This window comes from Vipera berus (genome assembly GCF_964194415.1).
Source record: "Vipera berus genome assembly, chromosome: 7".
Taxonomy (NCBI): Eukaryota; Metazoa; Chordata; class Lepidosauria; order Squamata; family Viperidae; genus Vipera; species Vipera berus.
In genome coordinates this window covers 22,239,935-22,261,748 of record NC_138209.1, presented here as the reverse complement: position 1 = coordinate 22,261,748, position 21,814 = coordinate 22,239,935, and the positions used below count along the sequence as shown (strand labels likewise).

General features: G+C 38.4%; 1 protein-coding gene across 2 annotated transcripts in view; it reads right to left on the bottom strand.

Annotated features, from left to right (window-relative positions):
- Positions 1-21,814, bottom strand: part of NPNT (nephronectin) — a 63,875-nt gene that overhangs the window by 29,466 nt on the left and 12,595 nt on the right. Inside the window, exons 2-5 of one of the 2 annotated variants that reach the window (XM_081332821.1) lie at positions 20,029-20,129; positions 6,165-6,215; positions 2,702-2,794; positions 625-717 (exon numbers count right to left, since the gene is read on the bottom strand). In XM_081332821.1, coding sequence (XP_081188947.1) covers positions 625-717; positions 2,702-2,794; positions 6,165-6,215; positions 20,029-20,129 — 338 coding nt within the window. The remainder of the gene's footprint in view (positions 1-624; positions 718-2,701; positions 2,795-6,164; positions 6,216-20,028; positions 20,130-21,814) is intronic. The other variant, XM_081332822.1, reaches the window with a different exon arrangement.

Genomic DNA, 21,814 nt, shown 5'->3' with positions numbered 1-21,814 from the left:
CTTTCTTATCTTCTGTTATTCGCTAGGTCTGACATTATCCAGGTACAGCACTTTCTGCTTATGTTTTTCTCAATCTCTAGATGGAGCACCAAATCCTGGATTTTCTGCAAATCATAAACCTTTTTCTTAAATGTGTCAAGAGATGTTACAGTAAACCTATAAGCTTCAGGATTGCCTGTATGTTATATTATTATTGCCATTGCTCATACTATACTGTGCATGCATTTTACACGCTAATACTAGCACTACTGTTCCTGGAAGAGAAATTGCCAGAGATATTAACAAATGCTACAATTATGATGTTTACTTAACCTTATATAAGCAAGCAGCATTTTATCAATTAAAAAGGAGCTTAGAAAAAGTAGCATACATCCGAAAAGCTCTGAGCAGGTAAACAACCACAGGAAGAAAGTTGTTGAGGAAGAGAATTGTTTGGAGGATAGGGTAACTGTCTTAAGGAAGTGTCAATGCTCAGTCTAATTGCATGCTGCCTATATTGCAGGCGTCTTTGTGGCAGCCAGACGTTTGTTATCCTTTCAGCCTGTTTGCAAAAGAGGTTTCCATACGTATTGAAGCCGTGCAGGTGGAAAGCATGGACCACCTGAAATAAAGGATTGTCCTCACCCCTCCAAGGCAAGTATGTGGAATGATCTTCCGCAGTGGTGAAAAAAGGTGGTTCACTGGACCAGTGTTGAGAGGTTGCAAACAGGTGTGCAGCTTCACAATGGAGGAGAAGGTATAACAGAAGTCAAATGGTTGAAACTCAGCAACACAACATGGCACTTTATTAGGTGAAATACCATTTCTGCATGTTACACTCAACTGTCTCAGTTTTCTTTAAAAGAGCAGTACCAGACTGGGTTCAGGGGAAGAGACAATCTAGCTGAATTTGCAGCATGGGCCTGAAAAAGCTGAATGTTCAACTGAGAAGTCGCTGCTATACAAACCTTGAGAAGGTGAATCTTCTTGTAAATCTGGAGTCAGAAATTATTTGAACAGATTAGCACTTCTACTACTGGGGCACCCACAAATGATACACAGTACAACAGTTCAGATTTAAGTGAAGTGGAAGGTTAAATTTAGAGAGAAACACCAACTGAAGCACAAGAGAGCACCTGCTACAGCAGGGTGTCAAACTCAATATCATTGAGGGCCGCATGAGCATTGCGGTTGCCCTCAGAGGGCTCGGTGGATGTGACCTGGGTGGGTGTGGCCTACTGGGTGGGTGTGGCTAAAGTGCGTATGGCCTACTGGGTGGGCGTGGCCAGCTCTACATCGTTCGCATCAAGGGTGCCTATGGGGGCCTGGGCAAGAGTGGGACAGATCTGAGGGTCTCTGGCAGGAGGAGGGTCTCTGGACCAGGGCCAAGGCAGCGGGGGCCGTTCCCTCACTGTTTCCAGGATGGCTTCGCGGGCCGCATGAAACCACTTCACGGGCCGGATCTGGCCCCCGGGCCTTGTGTTTGACATGTCTGTGCTACAGGAACAGTTTTGTGATAGGCCCCATTGCACCCACTCAGAATCTCCAATGTTCTGAGAATTCCTTTAGCCCCAAACTCTTGGCAATTCTTGCTTAGATTAGAAAGAAGGGTATGGTATAACATTAGTTATACTACCAAAAGTAGAAGAAAATGCAACAACATGATGTGTTGAAGGAAGGGGAAGGAGAGGGGGAGGGGTAAGGCAGGGAAGAGCCCAGGACAAAATGTGAGGTCTCACAAAAATCTTTCAGGTGAAGTTTTATATATCTGAACAAGTAAGTTTTTAAAAACATTTAGAATTCACTAAGCTGTGGAAAGATGAATAATTCCCAGGAAACACATTTCCTGTTGCACCAACTTTCTCAAGTTGTCAGACATTCTAAAATGCTCGTTTCATTTTCCATCAGAACAGAAGCCTAGGAAAGCTTTATCAGAATTCAAGAGTGTAACTGCACTTTTAAGCCCTTGAAAACAGAGAAAAAACAGGCATACATGTCACTTAGTTGCACTTTTCTTCATCTGATGGAATGAATTTTACTTCTATTTAAATTATTTTAGCCTATGGATTTCTTTGCTTATTTTTTGAGAAAGCAGTGCTGATAACAGCAATTTATGTTAAGTTCCCACCATTTGCTTAAACTGTAAATATTTGTGGAGGATTGTGCTTGGCTGAACTAAGCCACAACAATTTGAACAAATGTTTCAAAGAGATAATACAATTTCTCATTGAGTTCAAACTGGCCAAGGGGGAAAATAGTGTGACCCACAAGCGACATATGCCTGCCAGCAGTCCTCTTTTTTCGTCCCCAGATTACAAAAAAGTGGGTAGAATCTCCTTAAAAAATACTCCTTTTTTCCATTTGGGGGAATCAGGATATTTTAAGGGGGGGGGAATAAAAGTTTCCTATCCTCAGGCCTACTCTGGGAATGAAGACTTTGATGTGCCCTCAAACCAATGGAAATAAGGAGAAGATATCAAAGATTCCACAATTGTTCACTTTCATTTGATAAAATATACCATTGATCTTGTCTATCATTAAATCAAGTGGCCAATATCTGTGCCCCAGAGAATGAATGAAGCTGTACCTCTGCAGTATAAATTATTCCTCCTTTATAATTCTGATAAGGACCAAACAATAGCTACTATAAAAACAATTAACTGAAGTTTTGTAAAGAAGCTTGAGTTTTATTTGTTTTTCTTTTCCTTTTTTGTTTCCTTACCTTGGTTGCATATTTTCCCAGTGTATCCTGGATGACATTTGCATTTGTTTGGACCAACACATTCTCCATGCTTACATCCAGGTTGACAAACAGCTGTGAATACCCAAAAAGAAGGCTATTATTCTCCTTTCAAATTAAAATGTTCACAGAATTAAACAGAGTAAATTAAATAAATTTTCATGGTCTTTGTAGTTGTTGTATTTTGTTACCTGCTTTTATTGTTGTTTTTTAACTTTATATTGTTTTGAGAATTTCTTTAAAAAGGTCTTCACTAATTGTTATAGTAGCCTTTATTAGAGTTAGAGTTGTGAAGTAGTACAGCCTTTCCAGTACTATATGTTTCTACTACAAAACTCCACCGCCCGACACATTTTCCCAAGAAGACAAAATAAAGCTGACTTATTTATAAAACAAAAAAGCATAAATAAAACTGTGGCCTCTTGCCAAAAAACGGTGTCTCTTTGCCACAAAAAGGAAGCATCTTTCTTTGGCATAGGTATTTAAATATGAAATCTTAGCTATATTTTGCCCTGTAAAGAAATAAAAAATGTAACAAATGCAAGTAGATAATCAAGAATGTCATCAGAATTAAGACTCCTTGAGTTGGGCGGAGGCGGGCGGGCGGGGGTGGAGTGGCTGCTCCTAGGAAAATTACTATAAGGTTGCAGCCTATAGTGCATAACTAATCCTTCTGCCATGGTGAATAAACAGAAATGAAGGCAGAAACTGCAAGGAGATTGCTTTTAATTAAATGCCAAATAAGCTTATCCTTCAACAACACTTTGTTAGGCTCGCATTCTACAAGGTGGCAAGTTCTGTCAAAAATATCCCAATATATATGATATGAACAGAAACAAATAGAATGCTATGGATTGACAATAAATAATCTGTAAATATGACTGTAAAAGGACTATTACAGTGTGGGAGCAACTTAAAACAAGGACTGACCTCTGAAAACTGAATGTTCTTTTTAATTATGGAGCTACCTGACAATCTTTGCTTGCTGACAAGAAATATTAATATAACTATTAATAATTTGTTTTACTGATGAAATTTTAAATGGAATGTATGATATTCTTTTTTCCAGATATGTTTATTATCCCAAAATTACAATGGCTAGAAGTGCACATTTACAGATTGTTAATATGCTTTCAGAAATCTTTACCATAGGCAGGTGGTTTTTAATCTTTGAGCAGTTCAATAAGCAATCTTTTCTTCTATCATCTTGGAATGACAGTGCCAAATGCAGGGAAAATAATATTCTGTCTGTTTTAAATATAGCAGGCATTAGAATTCCAGAGAGATTTCCAACTAGTTAAATCACTGCCACTTTAAATTAGAATTGTGTATGAATCAGTCACTGTAAATAATGCACTGCTTTACATTTTGAAAGTGTTATTTCATTACACTCATGGACAAAAATATCTCCAATATCTCCAGAAGTTAAGCTACTTGGATTTTTCATGTAATAGTACATCTATACTGTAAATCAAGGCAATATATTACAAACATTCCTTAGTATAGTACATAATATTGGAACGCCTCCAGAAAGTTCAGTGGAATTGTACAGACAGTAATGTCTGAAGCTGATTCTCAATTCTATGGCAAAAAACAAGTTGCCACAAGGAAAGTTGACACTGATTTGGAAACAAAAGCCACCCATAATTTTGGCCTGAGAATTGGAAATCTCCAGATAACATTAAACTTTATTTTCTCTTGAAATATCTGAGCATGGACTTCAGCCCAGATAAGCCTTAATAAAAGCATTCTAAGATTCCTTGCTCTATCTTGTGCAACAACAAGAAGATGGGGAGAAATCTCAAAATTATCAACATAGCCCAAAAAGGAACACCATCCCTTTAGAAAATCCACATCTCAACTTCTTTATTAAACATCAGTATAATTTTTTAAGAATGATTATTATACAGTAGTAACATCCTATACATGTGGAAGTACACGGACTGGCATTTTATTCATAGGCAGTTTCCTGGCCCTGAAAATATTGGCTATTCTTCTCCTACATTCAGTCCAAATGGCACCTTTTGTGGTAGCAACTAATTCTATACATAATTGTATGCTTGAAAGCCAAATTCCAATATTCAGTTGAATGTATAAAAATAGCATAAAGAATCTTTCAGTGGAATATAATCCAGATATCAAATCTATTGGACATGTTAATCTGAAGCAAACTTGTTGAGAAGTAAGTCTTTAGTGAAGTAAGTGCCTGGATAGGCTTTTGCTTGGAAACTCTTAAAGAGCTCATGTAATTATCAATCAGAATCACTGTCAATTAGTTATAACTCAATTAGTAAACTTATTTCAGATTTGACAACAGAGAGTGTTGTCTTGAGTTATATACCTGTATTACAGAAATCAAAGCACAGGGCAGCTAGATTAATTTTATGCACACTGGGTTTTCTCACTATTGCTCTGTCTAAATGTGTTGGGACTGCAATTCCTAGAAATTCAATCCTAACAGATCTGGAAGGCCACTGGTTGAACATAGTTATTGTATGTTGCTGGGCAGTTGCAGATGTCAGATCAATGGCTATTAACTTGATGGCAGTGTGACTGCCATTGAAGGCCAACTCCAGGCAGATAGCGGGCTTTCCTATGTAGTTGGTTGGCTAGGTTTTAGAAGAGTCTGCTCTACTAGTTGGGCCAAGGGTACAATCCAGCAGGACACATGCTGTTTTCCTCTGGATTTTGGACACCTAGATAGGACCCAACCAGATACAATAAAAAATATTTCCAAGGAAACATACATAGAGGTGCAGTGAAGTCCTAATGAGGTTTGTTCATAAGGAAGTCTAACAGTATTCTCAGATAAGCATAGACCAAAATTGCTAGCTTGGTCACTATTTCTGGCACGGATTCAAATAGAAATTTGCATACAGCAACACTGAAAGAAATGACTAGAAAATAATTTTTTTTTTTTTTAAATCCCATTTATATCCCGCCCTTCTCCGAAGACTCAGGGCGGCTTACAATCTAAGAAGCACAAATCAATGTGCTTAGCAATAGCCTTCATTCTATGTATATGCCTGCTTATTAGGGCTTTCACGCCCCCCCAGAGGCATTTTTAAAAAGTCAGCTTATTGCCCCCAACGATCTGGGTCCTCATTTTACCTACCTCGGAAGGATGGAAGGCTGAGTCAATCTTGAATGACTGTGTATAGCATAGTTTGAAATTGTAAATAAACAATTAAACAATTTAAAACAGGCTTTCCTGATAACTTATTTATAAAACTGAAAATGATGTCACAATAGATTCATATTAGTTAGGAAATCCTCCACTGTATGGGAATGCTTCAAAAAAAGGGTTTTGTTGCCTTAAAATAACAAACAAAATAAACACATATTTTTTTCTCAGTTTATATAGAACATTATTTCCCCAAATTAGCAGTTACAGCTCCAAAACACCATTGTGCCAAAATTATTTCAAGAAATATGTTCAGCTAACCTTTGGGTTGGCACCTTATCCTGGCTATTCTCTGTCTTAAGATGTAGAAAGCTGCAAAACAAATTTCCATAAAAAGCAATTCAAGCTGTTTTTAAAAATTATTTCTGAAAGGAGGGTGAACTTGGATGGGATTTTATCAATTTGCTACATTCCTGCAGACTTACACACACATTCAATTTTTTTCTGAAACAAAAAATAAACAAACTGAGACACATGTAAAAAGAGAATACCTTATATGTCACTAACTTGCTATGAGGGTTTGCAATGAGATACATTGTAAAGTTAATAGAAAGAAATTGTGTCATGCTATTCCTCTTTGACCTTTTAAACTCCAAAAGTGAAACAGGCTCCCTAATCTCACCAAGCAAAACACTATGGTAAAACAGTCTATTCCAACATCTAGTACAAATGCAATTCAAATATTCAAAATATTTTTTCTTTTAAAGAAACAGTATCCTTTTCTATCCAACCAAAGCATCAATTTTTGGCCCACTGACATCACTTACAAATTTAACAAAAATAATAAAAGAACCTTTGGACATCTAGAGACTTCAAGGGCACAAAAGCTCAAGGCAACAAATTGATTAGTCTCTAAGATGCCCTAGTTTCTGCGGTTGAAGATTAACACAGCTATTGCTTTAGGAATTTTAGTAACATATCTTATCAGTTGTGAGACAATTAATAATTAAAATCATTGCATTTTTAATATATTGGATTACAACAGCTTATGGGTTGGATTTTTATTTGTTTGACATTGGCTTGTGTGATATGTGAACTTAGCCACTGTGGTTTGTAAACTATGATTTATGCTTTAATATTTTTCTTGAACTAGGTTATTATGGCTTATTCAACAATTCATAAATTAGCCATAATTAAAACGCCAATAGTTAAGATGCTTGTCTAGAACTGGGAAGGTCCAGTATCAGTTGATGCTGAGATAGCCATGAAAATTCACCTTACTGTTTACTGTTTACTGTTTATTAAATTTGTATACCGCCCTTCTCCCGAAGGACTCAGGGCGGTTTACAGGGCATATATAAATAGCAATACAAAAATTAAAAGGAATTAAACAAATGCCCAATTAAAAGTTACAATAACAATAAAACAATAAAAGACCCATTAAAAAACCCTAACATTCCCCATCAGGCCAGACCAGCTAATTCAAATAAGTGGGTCTTCAGCCCGCGCCGGAAGGAGCGAAGGTCCGATGCCATCCGGAGCTCAACCGGCAGTTGGTTCCATAATGCCGGAGCGCCCACAGAGAAGGCCCTCCCCCTGGAGGCCACCAGTCGACATTCCCTGACCGGAGGCACCCTGAGGAGGCCCTCTCTGTGGGCACGCACAGGACGGAGGGGAGTTGACGCCGGCAGCAGGTGGTCCTCGAGGTACCCCGGACCCATGCCATGTAAGGACTTGAAGATCATAACCAAAACCTTGAACCTCACCTGGAAGACAACTGGTAACCAATGTAGCTCGCGGAGCAAAGGTGTAACATGGGAGTACCGGGAAACTCCCAAGACAACTCTCGCGGCTGCATTCTGTACCAGTTGGAGCCTCCGAGTGGTCTTCAAGGGAAGCCCCATGTAAAGAGCATTGCAGTAGTCCAGGCGAGAGATCACGAGCGCATGAGTGACCGTACACAGGGCATCCCGGTCCAGATAGGGCCGCAACTGGCACACCAGGCGAACCTGGGCGAAAGCCCCCCTAGTCACGGCCACTATATGGTCTTCCAGAGTAAGTCGTGAATCTAGGAGGACTCCCAAGTTGCGAGCCCTATCCACGGGGGGTAAGGACTCACCCCCCATAAGAAGAGATGGAATATTTTGAATGTCCCGGGATGCCGGAATGCACAGCCACTCAGTCTTGTCAGGGTTGAGTTGAAGTCTGTTCCTCCCCATCCAGGCCCGAACCGCCTCCAGGCAACGGGACATCACATTGAGGGCATCACTGGGGTGGTTTGGGGTCGAAATGAAAAGTTGGGTATCATCGGCATATTGATGATACCCAACTCCAAAACCACGAATGATCTCACCCAGCGGTTTCATGTAGATGTTGAACAGGAGAGGCGAGAGGACCGACCCCTGAGGAACTCCACAAGCGAGAGTCCTAGGGGTCGACCTCTGCCCCTCTGCCAACACCGACTGTGAGCGTCCCAGGAGATAGGAGGAGAACCACTGAAGAACTGTGCCTCCCACTCCCAATCCCCTGAGACGCCGCAGCAGGATACCATGGTCGATGGTATCGAAAGCCGCCGAGAGGTCTAATAGGACAAGGACAGAGGAATGTCCTCTGTCCCGAGCCCTCCAGAGATCATTCACCAGAGCGACCAATGCCGTCTCCGTGCTGTACCCGGGCCTGAAACCCGATTGGAACGGGTCTAGATAATCCGCTTCATCCAGGACCAGGGGAAGCTGATGCGCCACCACACTCTCAACAACCTTCGCAAGAAAGCGAAGGTTGGAGACCGGACGAAAGTTGTTCAAAACAGCTTGAGCTCCTAGAGATAAAGTGGGATAAATATCAAAATAATGTTAGCAGTAATGATAATAAAGGCACTCCAAGGACAAGGGGACATGCAACCCAAAGTAGTTTAAAAGGCTGCAATAACTAATTTGCTGCAGCTGTAGCATTACATGATTTTAGCCTTTCCAGCCATGATGTCCCAAAATTGAAATTAAACTGAAATGCTAGAGAAGAAACACAAAAGCAATAGCACTTAGAGTTATAAACTACCGGTACTCCATAGGGCTTTACAGCTTCTCTAAGTTGTTTACAGAGTCAGCATCTTGCCCTCAACAATCTGGTCCTCATTTTACCCACCTCAGAAGGATGGAAGGCTGAGTCAACCTTGAGCCAGTGAGAATTGAACTGCCTGCAGCCGGCAGAATTAGCCTGCAATACTGCATTCTAAACACTGCATCACCATGGCTCTGTAACATTTCAGTTTAATTTCAATTTCATTTATTAAAAATAATATAATTCAAGATCTAGGGGGAAAAAGAGTAAGTCCTGACCTACACCTGTTTAAGCAGAATAGCAAAGCGTGGTCCAGTCTTATGTGAACCAGCAACAAAGAAAAGGCAGTTTACCTGTTCTCCCTCCCTCTCATGCATGAAGAAACTTTGCCTGCTCCTGTTATTTATTAGTGCATCATGAAAGTAAGACAGAAAAGTAAAATTCCCAACAAGCACAAATCTTGCCACAATGGATACTGTTTCCTTAAAAATGCAATACATGTTCCCTTTGAAGTTATGCTAAAGTACATTAGACTTTTTCAAAATATCATTAAAGGGGAGGGGGGGGAAAGAATAACAGAATCTCATTGTTTTCTATACAAACACAATAATGCAGTTCTGTATTAGTTCAGCATACAATAATTCAGATTCATAAACTGAAACTTAAATAGTGAAAATAACCTCCTCATATTGTACTGCTCTTTTTGGTAATGGAAAAGTTCTGTACTCTGGAACAGAGCATGATCACAACCAAAACCTGCTTCTTAGAATAAGCTACCTTATATATACAGAATTGCATTAAAAATGTAATTATTCTCCCCCACCAAAAGAATGTTTTCCCCTTCCATAATATCTTTTGGCAACATTCAAAAAGAAATTCCACGGTTAGTAATAAACATGCATTAAAGGGAAGATTAATATTTAGAAAGGGCAGAATTTAGCAAGTCGTTTTAGCCACAAAGCATAAAAAAGAAACAGTATTTTCTCAAGCATTGTTTTTTCCCCGCAGCTGTAGCAAGAGGGCAGAAGCATGCAAAGGGTTAGGTTTCCTGGACTCTTTACATTTTTTTATGAAGCTCCCTATAAAGTTTGTCTGCATTTCAGTTAAGCAAAGTCAGTTTTCTGGAAGCATTTTCATGATGAAAGGGGTTTTCATGATGTTGGCTTAAAAAGTAATTTTAGGAAAAGAAGTGGTAGATGAGCGTTCTTTGAAACTGAAAGCAAGCTTTCTGACTGTGGCAAACTACTTGTAGTCCTGCAATATTATACTTCTGGGCTGGGAATGAAGTCCTTATAATCTGATCACAGGTAGTAGTCCTCGTTTAGCATTCACAACACAGGCCGGCAACTCTATCATTAAGTGGCCTAGTCATCAAGTGTGATATCACATGGATGTGGCTTGCAACATTCTGCTAGCTTCTGTTGTGATTCAGGGTCAGCCTGTGGGTTCGGCAGTTGGGTCGGACGACTCAGAGGAGGAGGGGGGTGTTGAAGAGCTTGCTGAGGGGGTTGAAGATCTTGCTGATTAGAGCCCTCAGCCAGGCCCCTCCCACCTGGTCACGACGGAGACCCAGCTGTGTGAGCCTGACAGCATGGATGAAGATGACCCACAGCTGGCCCTGTTCAAGGACACCCGACGCAGGAGGCAGTCAATCAGGAGTAAACAGAGGAAGGCAATGGGGCACCTTGGAAGGAGGCAGAGAGAAGCCACGCCCTGAACTGTATAAAAGGGGAATGCGTGGGAGGGCTGGTTTGCTGAAAGCAACCGCTTGAAAAGCTCCTGTTTCTTGGTTTGTGTCTTGTTCTGCTTGTTTTTGTATCAATAAATTTGGCAGGCTTAATTCCAGCCTCTTGCCTTCTTGTAAAAGGCATTGTCCCTGCCTTTTCTGCAGGGCCGGTAGCAGGCTGGTACAGAACAGCTTCCCCCATTGAACTTGCTTACTGGAAGCTGGCTCTGAAGGCTGCAAATGGTGATCATGTGATTCTACATGCCTACTGGTTGCCAAGCATCTAAGTCATGATCACTGTAATGGCCACAAGTCTGAGAATCAGTTTCCTTTTAAGCAACATCATAATTTCAAATGGTCACTGAACAAGTGGTTGGTAAAGCAAGGACCGTCTGCAATGTCTGTGGACCTTAAAACATATCTAATGTTCTTAGGATACATTATTAATGTCAAATGTGCTTGAAAAGCCAAAGAGTGCTTTCTGTGCTTTTAATATAAAGTGCATATCATTAACCATGCAATCATAGGCAGATTTGCTCAGAAGGAGGTTTTAACAATTAGATTCATTCATCTTGTTTAGACTTGGTTTGTTAAGCTATGATTTGTTGAATAAGCCACAATTTGCTGAGTATATACAACAACATGGGTTATAAATTGTAATAGTTGGTTTCATGCAACATACCAAGTCAAACCAATCAAACAAATGAATCATATTTGTGTTAGCACACTTTACTTCTTTATAATTTGCATTTCAATAATATACATGCTTCAGCAAAACAAATAAACCGCATTGGAATGTCTTATGACTGAAGCAATTTGGTCCTTGTAGATTCTTCTCTAAGTGTTTAGCTAGATGTAAAAAAAAAATACCGGTACCCAAATTTTATCCTGTAGAAATGTCAACATTGTCAATAAGTGGGGGTTTTATTCTAAAAAAGAAAAATATCAATAGAAAAAAAAGGTAGAAATTTTTAAAAATCCAGAAACTAAACTCTGATTGTTCCCTGTACATATTTGCTTTCCACAAATTACTTTAGTTAACTCACGGTTAGCCTTAATTGGGCAGAGAATCACACTAAGAGTAGAATTGGTTGATTGACGAATGTGGAAAATGTACTGGAAAGTACTTCAGGAGTTTATAATAAAGCAAGCAAAACTACATCCTATGATAACTCTTTATAGGCTCTGGTATCTTATACCCCCTCCTAGGAAGAGTTATCATAGGATGTAGTTTTGCTACATGGTGACACAGTGGTTAGAATGTGGTATTACAGGCTAACTTGCAGGCCAGCAGTTTGATTCTCACTGGCTCAAAGTTGACTCAGAATTCTATCCTTCCAAGGTGGGTAAAATGAGGACCCAGATTGTTGAGGGCAATATGCTGACTCTATAAACAGCTTAGAGAGGAATGTAAAGCACTATGAAGCAGTATATAAGTCTAAGTGCTATTGCTATTTGACCCCATTTTTTTGTAACCTTCTTGCTTATCTGAATGGAGTTGTACGTTTAAAATTATCATCTTTACAAACTCAATAATCCATCATACATCATAAAAGCCAAATCCTGCCAATGTACTTTACTTTTTTTCATCCTGTGCTGGCTTTAGGAATTGTGAGAACATCCTTCTCTAAAGAGCTTTCAATATCCTTTCAAGCCAATTAATGATCTTTGACCAAGTTAACAGACATCATAGAGATCTTCGCACACATTCATAGATACAAACTTGCTGCAAAAATAAATAATCTTTATGTAGCTGAGTAACCCAGAAGGTAAAGTTTGAAAAACACTCCCAGCCACAAAAAAGACTTTTCCAGAGGTTATAATCACAGCCAACTACAAAGAACAGATGATAATCATCTTTAGATAAATTAGCCCCCAAACATAACTTAGATATTGTTCTCAGCCTCTTTGATCTTTCTGAAGTAATTTAAACAAAGCTATCTTTTGTTTTAAAATAACTGATTATGCATTTTTAAATTCCTAAATCTGAAGACTATCCTATTATGTTGAAGTTTTAAAAGGAAGCATTTTACACCTCTTTTATTGCTGTACTTTCAGAGTAGAGAAGATTGCATGTAACACAGCTTAACATTTGTTTGAGATGGTATACATAAAAGGGCTGCAATCAGGTTTAATGAGAATATGTTAAGTAATACATCAAAAGCAAATATCTGGTCTATGATTATGGAATAAAGACTGGTGGAGGCCATTTACTTGGGACATGTTCAACTTATTTCATGACACATTGGGATTATTTTAAAAAGATAGAGGGGTGCCAATACTTTTGGTCATATCTGTAAGTGCATAAAATTGAAGCATATTGTAGGAAACAACAACAAAAGTTTTGAAAAATATCCAGAAATGCAAGTTCACAAGTGGCCAGCCTTCTCTAACTTTCATAAAAGCCAAAATTTCAGTTATACGTTTAAAGAAACAGAATTTCATCTTGCCAAGTTAAAGAACGGTATGTGCCTTTGGGCTTTTCATATTAACCACATCAAATTTGCTACTTGGATTTTCTTTCACTTTAATAGAGCAGTGCTGGTTATTGTCAACTTTGCTAGGTAGATCAGAGAAGAGATACAACCAGATGGGCTAATCTTATTTTATCATAAAGCTACAGAATTCTATAAGTTTCTCCCGCCATCTCCTTTACAGCTGAAGAAACGAGGGAAGGTATCTTTTGAAACTCTTGCTCTAATCGTTATCCAGTTGCAGTCTATGCTGACTCTTATCCAAGCATTTCCTAGGACCCTAGGTAGTATCTCCAGACCTAATTTGGGAAGGTCTTTCCCATATTCTGTTGGTTCCTTGCTTATTAAGTGAATCACTGCAGATGTTAAGTTAGTAACACAGCATCACTGGTTTCCCCAATGACTTTGCTTGTCAGAAGGTCCTAAAAGGTGATCACATGACCCCGGTGATCCCAAATATGAGTCAGTTGCCAAGCATCCAAATTCTGATCATGTGACTATGGGGATCCTGAAATGGTAGAAAGTGTGAGAAATGGTCATAAGTCCCATTTTTTAGTGCTGTTATATCTTTGAAAGTTCACTAAACTGTTTTAAGTCAGGGTCTCCCTGTAATATGTACAGCTTGAACTAAAATGCTGTCTGCAGGATTTTTGAACAGTCCTGTTTTTTTCTGCTACTTGATGCCTCTCTACACCTCCATGGATGGGAGGGAACTGTGATGAATTCCCCAAAGCTGCTTATAGACCTCATTTTGGGGGGTTCAGAGTCCCTTCTAGGAATCTCTGGAATTAATTAACCCTGGAAAACAGCCACATCCTGTTTCCAGAATGCCTATATCTACTACAGAGTTACCACATAAATGTACAGTCATAAACCCAAATTAAGCCTCCAAGACACAGCTCTCACATTGCAGCTAGCAAGGTTATTTCTTGAACTTTAGTGAAGTTTCTATCAAGCAAATCTTTCTAGCCATTCCAAAGAATATTTTTAAATCTGAGCAGGCTAGGCTGATATGGTATAAATAAACCAGCCAAATACTGCCAAGCATTTCTATAAGAAGCAACTAAGAGGTGGGGACTCAGGCTGTGATCTTAATAGGGATATTGCAAAGAAGCAGAATAATCCCACCTTCCTTAAGTTACATATCCAATGTTTCTTTTCCAGAGTAATTTTTCCTGCCTTTCGAAGGCAGTTATATATGTAACTACACCCATACACAAAGAGCAATCCTCAACATGCCAGCCATTAATCTCTTTATCCTTAAAGGGGAAAGTTGTTGCACATGAGCAGAACCCAGATTAACACCTTCCAACAATTAACAGAATTAAAAAAAAATGTTTATATATTTAGAATCTCCCCAGCTATCCAATTCACCCACTGCTATGCTATGTTGCTTTATTACGAAGGAGAGTGACCTGAGCTATTAATAAAATTAGTTAAAATCACAAGATAGCTTTAGAACAGGTAGTCCTCAAGTTACGACCACAACTGAGCCCAAAATTTCTCTTGCTAAGTGAGACATTTGTTAAATGAATTTGGGCCCATTTTATGACCTTTCTAGCCACAGTTGTTAGGTGAATCACTGCAGCTTTTATGTTAGTAACCAAGTTGTAGTGAATCTGGCTTCCCCATTGACTTTGCTTGTCAGAAGGTCACGAAAGGGGACCCCGGGACACTCCAACCGTCAATAAATATGAGTCAGTTGCCAAGCATCTGAATTTTAACCATGGGACCATGCTGCAATAGTCATGTAAAAAACAGTCATAAGTCACTTTTTTCAGTGCCATTGTAACTTTGAATGGTCACTAAATGAACTGTTGTAAATCGAGGTCTACCTGTAGTTAACATCTTTCATGCATACACAAACACACACACATACAAACACACACACACACACACACACACACACACACCTATGTATATGAGCCACAGCTACCAATGTTAACTTCTCGTGTACTGGCCTGTGTCTAAATTAATAAGGTAAAGGTTCCCCCGCACATGCGTGCTAGTTGTTTCTGACTCTAGGGGCCGGTGCTCATCTCCGTTTCAAAGCCGAAGAGCCAGCGCTTGTCCGAGGACGTCTCCGTGGTCATGTGGCCGGCATGACTAGATACCAAAGGCGCACGGAACGCTTTTACCTTCCCACCGTAGTGGTCCCTATTTTTCTACTTGCATTTTTTATGTGCTTTCGAACTGCTAGGTTGGCAGAAGTTGGGACGAGTAACAGGCGCTCACTCTGTTACGCGGCACTCGGGATTCAACCCGCCAAACTGCCGACCATTTGAGCGACAAGCTCAGCGTCCTAACCCACTGAGCCACCGCGTCCCCGTGTCTATATTAGTAAGTGCTATTTTTCACTTTCAATTCTTTTCAAATTCTTAAGATAAAACCACCTTGCCTAATCTTTACCCTTTTCCTTTCTTTTTGATGTTATTACTCACATAAAGCTGGGAAACATTGGGAATGAGCTCTTTCAGACAGCACTAATTTGTTGCTAAAAGAAATACTAACATTTGCTTTAAGATTAAGGTTTTTTTAAAAAAAATAATTGAACGGATCCAAAGATGGCTGTCCTGTGGCTAAAAATGAGAATATTATGGTGACCAGTGTCAGCCTGCGGTTGTTATTGAGACTGCATGCCACAGTACCCATCACCTGTTACTTTCTAGAGGTCACTGAAGAGGATGCCTTTGTTACAGATTTGATTCCTAGGCCAAGCTCCTTCTTAGAACTGGAAGATCGTGTTGCACAAAGGGAGTATTTAATTCTTTGCATCTGTTGCTTAGAAGTCAGTGAAAACCTTTCTCCTCTGAAGCTTCCAGTCTTGGAAAGCATAAGTGGAAGTTTCAATTGTATGAAGACAGGAGGGCAAACTTTTGAAACAGCTCCCATTTTTGATACCCATCCACTGTTCTGTTTATATTAATGTTATCTAGTTTGGTTAATGAAACGTCTGCAAGAAAACAACCAGACTCAGAGAGCACCGAGAACATCTCTTTTCAACCGTAGATACAAATATTCTCTACGAGTACCCAGTATTTCTGTATCTTTTAATAATAAAAAAAATGCTGCTGCCTTCCTCTCGAGTTGTATACAAGAATTAAATTTTGATATATACTATGCTACTTGTACGAAACGTGATACCTTAATCAGGACGGTGGCCTTTTAACTTTAAGTAGACACAGACACATAAACACTCACACCGAGAGAGAAAGATATGAAGAGACTATCTTCATATTAAACTGAAGTCAAGAAATCAGAATTCGTTTTGTTTTTTATTTTGTTTCATTGTACCGAGAACTTCACACATTATTGGAACTAAGCTGAATGGGTAAAATCCAAGTAGATTTTAAAAAATGGTTTTCATTCTAAATTATAATGAATTTTACCTTAGTAATTTGACTTCTTACAGGGAATAAATGGGTTAGTGCTGCACCTGCAAATAGGTCTGAGATAAAGACAAGAGTGATTGCCATTCCTGTTTTTACAAAGATCTCAAGGTGTCTCTTAAATTGCCATTCTGTGCTAACTGGAGAATGGTGAAGATAGCTGAACTATGCAGTTTGGAGGAGATAGGGAGGGACACTAGGAGGGTTTGGAAAACTACATTCCTGTGGAAGTTAGGAGTTTCCTTCCTCTTTAGCTTTTCAGCTGTTATGTTCTACCGACACTAACAAAGTAGCAGAGGGAAAAGCAGACAATCAGATGCAGTGCTTTTTTTGTAAAAGAAAAAGGTGCCGGAACTCACACACATCATACAACCCGCCTTGCCTACCCTACAAGATTCCATCCAAAAAAGGTGCCGGAACTCCATTCTGAGCATTCTATGACAAAAAAAAGCCCTGATCAGATGTGTGAAATTATGATGCCATAATTATACACATTTTATGGCACAAATCTATGACTGGATTGAGCTTGAATCAGCCTCTGACCCATGGCTCACCTTTCACCCTGACAGTTATCTAATCTAACAAAAATAGCTTACTGAATAATAAAACCCACTACATTTAGTTGAAATCTTTAAAAAACATTAAGAATTAAACATCCAGCCAGGCCAAAGGCAAAGTAAATCCACATAAATATATGGAATTAATCAGAATTGTCTATTGGGATAGAGTGAACTATTCTGCAGTTATTGTCTTCAAGATGACTAACACACTGTATACAATACAGATGTATAATCTGTTCAGTAAAATTTAAAACTGGAACAATGCTAGAATTTTCACACAGTTTTGACTGTTATCATCAGCTTTCTGGAAAGACTAAGAAGATGTAGCCAATATAGAATTGAAAGTGAGTTGGAAACTATTCATACATGAAAACAAAGAGTACCCAGTATGAGGAATCCTTGGTGGTCTCTGAGCTTGGTTGTTTCCTTGCAGACATTTCATTATCCAAACTAGATAATGTTATCAATGCACTGGTGATGTTATCCGGTTTAGGTAATGAAATGTCTGCAAGAAAACAACCAAGCTCAGAGAACACCAAAGACACCTCTTTTCAACCCTAAGGTACAAATATTCTCTATCAGTACCTCGTATTTCCTTATCTTTTAATAAGAAAAAAAAGTGCTGTTGCCTTCTTCTTGAGCTGTATACAGGAATTAAATTCTGATGTAAACTATCCTATTTATACAGAACACGACACTTTATAGCCTTCTAATTTAAATATACACGTATACACAAACATATACACAAACTTAAACACACATACTGAGAGAAAAAGATATGAAAAGACTATCTTCATATTAAATGGAAATCAGAATACTTTCCTTTTTATTTTGTTTCATTGCACTGAAAACCTTACCTTCACACGTTATGGGAACTAAACTGAAGGGATATAATCCAGATAGATTCTAATACACGAAATGACCCTGATTTTTTTAAATTTTTAGCAAACAGAATCCAGAAAGTTTGTAATGCCTGATGATATCATTTAAATTTAATTAATTTGCTTTGCTTTTTTCTTTGATTTTTTTTCCTTTTTCCTTAATTAGTCCTAAGTTTTGTTTAAGACTTTCAAATTACTTGCTGCCTAACAATTGTCCTTTCTCCTGGTAGTAAGGCAGCTCAGCTGAAAGGAATTATTACACTCTACACTCTATTACACTCTAGAGTTCATAATAGTTTAATTCTTTACTCCTCCGTTGTAGTGCATTATTGTTCTAAGGTCATTCTTTTGAGCATATTTGTGAAAATAGCTTCAGAAGAATGGTAAGGGGTCAAAGAAACATGGAAAAGGCAAACATGTCAGTCCAAATGGCAGGTTGATGACTGTGCAGGCATGGCAAACTGGTATATTTATTCAGGAAGTGTTGTAAGAGAATATTTCAAAGCTTAGATCACAATGTCCTAAAATTTGTCTAGACATTGTGACAGATGTTGAGAGAAACCTAGCACTGACCTTCTTGTGATAACCTGAAAGAGGATAATTAATCAAAGATATTAAATGGGATGTGGTGCTGACTTATCCATCTGTTCACAATATCTCCTACAATAAGCTAATGCAAATATTGTTTAACTGAGTATTCTCTAGTATTAGGAAACAGTATTTCAGTTGTCATGGTCAGGAATTGTGCAGAGATCTCCTTGAGCTAACAAGAAGTTGTACAGACAAAAAAGGTACTGACAGTAGCAAAGTTCATACAGTAACCACACAGATACACTGAGGTGTGAAAAACAAAATACTTTACGTTGTGGTGTAATACAAAACACAGTCAAAAAGAAACAGTCCAGGTCATACACATGTAAAGAACAGATAAACAACCTTAGCTTTACTTTACTTTACAGACCTGCGAAGGTCATACATGTGAGAATTGACTGGAACTAATGAAAATTACTTTTTTATTACCATCATAATTGCACACGGTCATTGTCTGTGGCAGTTGCTAAGTGAGGACTAGCTATCAAGAGTTGTCTGACCACATGAAATAGGCCTTTGTGGGATAGGTAATTGGTCCAGTGAAATCATTTTTATTTATGAAGCCACTTTAAATTATATTTTACTGGATTTTTTTCCATTGAAATTGCAGCATCCTAAAAAGGCGTATTTAATTTCAAATATTTTGTTTGTTTTCACAGAGCCTAAGTAACATCTACTATAGATGGTCTCTATAAATACAAGCACGAAACCGATGCCTCCTTTTATGAAGGTGAAAAAAATTATCTGTAGAGTACTAGATGATTATGCTTCATAATGCTTCATAATGTGGGGAATCTAGGAAGATCACATATCTAACTTTGCAACAATTTGTCAAAAGCATAAATATCTAAATATAGGTATTTGCTGGATGAAGACTATAGTGATTTAACAAGCTGTCTTAATTCAGTTGATAGCCACCATTTCTGTATCATTATCATTTCCTAGCTTCTAACATACCTTTTCAAAGTAGCAGTTTAAAGGGTTGATAGAATAATGAAAAAAGTGAGAAATGTTATTAATAAATGACCACAACAGGACACTGTCAGGATAAACAGAAAGATGAAAACTGAGCTGGATTGTTTTTGTTGCATTTTTTAAAAAAACCAACGTTAGGTAGGATATTTCCACAAAATTCCATTTAAAGAGCAATTGCTCACACACAGAACATGTGAATTAAAATTTAAGTTTCAAATAAAAATTAATTTGGACAATTAAAGCTGGTCAAAGAAAGATATACCAAATTTAATACTGAGGTACAAGAAAAAGAAAAATGGTGATTCCATTGTTTATTTCTGCCACTTACAGTACTGTTTGTATGAGTACTTGGACTTTACAATGACCAGAGTTTTTAACCTGCCAGTGTCCCTCCAGGAAAGAGCAGTAGCCAGTATATATTATAAGCCCTTCATCAGATGAGTATCCATGATTTCAGGAAAGCTATTACAGTATTAGTGATGTCCAAGCCCCATGAGGAATGGCTCAAAGCCCCAGCAGTGGTGATACTCACGTTGGCAGTGGCCCCAGGCGTGGCGTGCCCAGCCCCAGCAGCAATCCACTCTGCTCCCAAAACGGCACAATCCAGTCGTGGAAAGGATCTGCCTAGGCCACCTGCACCAGCACCAAAAATAAGCTTTAAAGAGTAAGTTCAAGACTCAGTTCGTGCTAAGTTATAGTTGGTTTATTGGTGCTGAACTGAGTAAACCTCAACTGGCTGGGTTCACACAATGTACTAACTTATGACATTAGAAACCAAATGGCTGGGTTTACCCAATATACCAACCAGAACTATATGCACTCGGTTCAGTATAATGTTAACGTTAATATCACCCTGACAGAAAGGAAATGAGTGAACTATGGAACTTTTGTCCAATTACACTACAACAATATTTTTGCCCAGTCTTTTTATTGTAAACTTTCAAGAAAGAAACCAATCATTGCATTTCTGGGTCCTTCCTTTTTCCATTTTTGTGAGTTTTTCTTCTTGCAGAAGAGATATCATGCTGGTTAACTCCTGTATATCTATTTCTCAACCTTGGCAACTTTAAGAGGCATGGACTTTAACTCCCAGAATTTCCCCGTCAGCCATGCTGTCTGGGGAATTCTGGGAGTTGGTCCATACCTCTTAAAGTTGCCAAGGTTGAGGAATACTGCCCTTCTGGATAACTGCAACATCATGTAACAGGGCACGTGTAGTATGTGATGGTTATTGTGGATGTTAATTCAATAGACAGAACTTTCAAACAATTTCATTGCATCCCAAATGCTGTATTTTTAATTGGGATTGGTTTAGACATTCAGGTGTCATTTATTAAATAATATTTTTAAGCTTCCAGATTTCATCATTATTTGGGAAGCATGTTTTTACTCTTCTTATTATCTTGGCAAGCCATCTTGAAACCATCTGTCATAAAGTTTTCATATGTTTTTGAATTATCTTTAAAGGGTCTGGGAAACTATTTTTCCATCTTAGGCTAATATTTTTATTAGTTTAGTTTCTCTTTCATTCCGTCTCTTATTAGCTTAACATATCCAATGCCATGCAGGTTTACCATGGAAATCAGATGTTTCTGGTGCTGTTTTGTAAAGATAATTTAACCACATAACCCAAAATGTGATAAGGGTCTTAAAACACAAGTTGCATGAAAATTCTTCTGGGTAATCATCCTTTACTTCTAGCCATTCACCATAAAAACAACAACTTAGCTGGAAGATATTATTTCTAGGCAATTCCCCAGATCTACTAGGATAAGATCAACATTCTGTGTACCATCCTGTCCTCTAATTATATATTGGACATACAATGTACAAGAGATAAGGTCAGACATTCTGAATATGGAGCTGAGCTAGGAAACTTTTCTTCCAACATGCTAAAAACTACAGCTGAAATACATATTCAAGATGAAGGCACCATATGTCAGTAAAGGGATAAAGTTGAGGCAGCTACAAATATTTTATGATGCATTGTCCTTTGATTAGCTATAGCAATATCCATTTGATTACTGATGCTATTCAAAATTTGTACACTTCTCCTGTTAAAGCATAACATACTATAAAATAATAGTAAAGTGTGTTTTACTTGAGCAAATCAACTGACCCCATGGAATAAATAGTGATTACCAAACAAATTGTGAAAAGGATAGGTAAAGGGTAAGCTTTGAACTAAAATCCCATCCAGCATATTTTCTTATAGTCTGCATATTCCCTAATTTGCATCAAAGTTTTTTAAATCAAATTTTGACACATTATAACTGTAGCAATTACATGCACATTCCTGCTTTTCAGCCCTCGCTTTC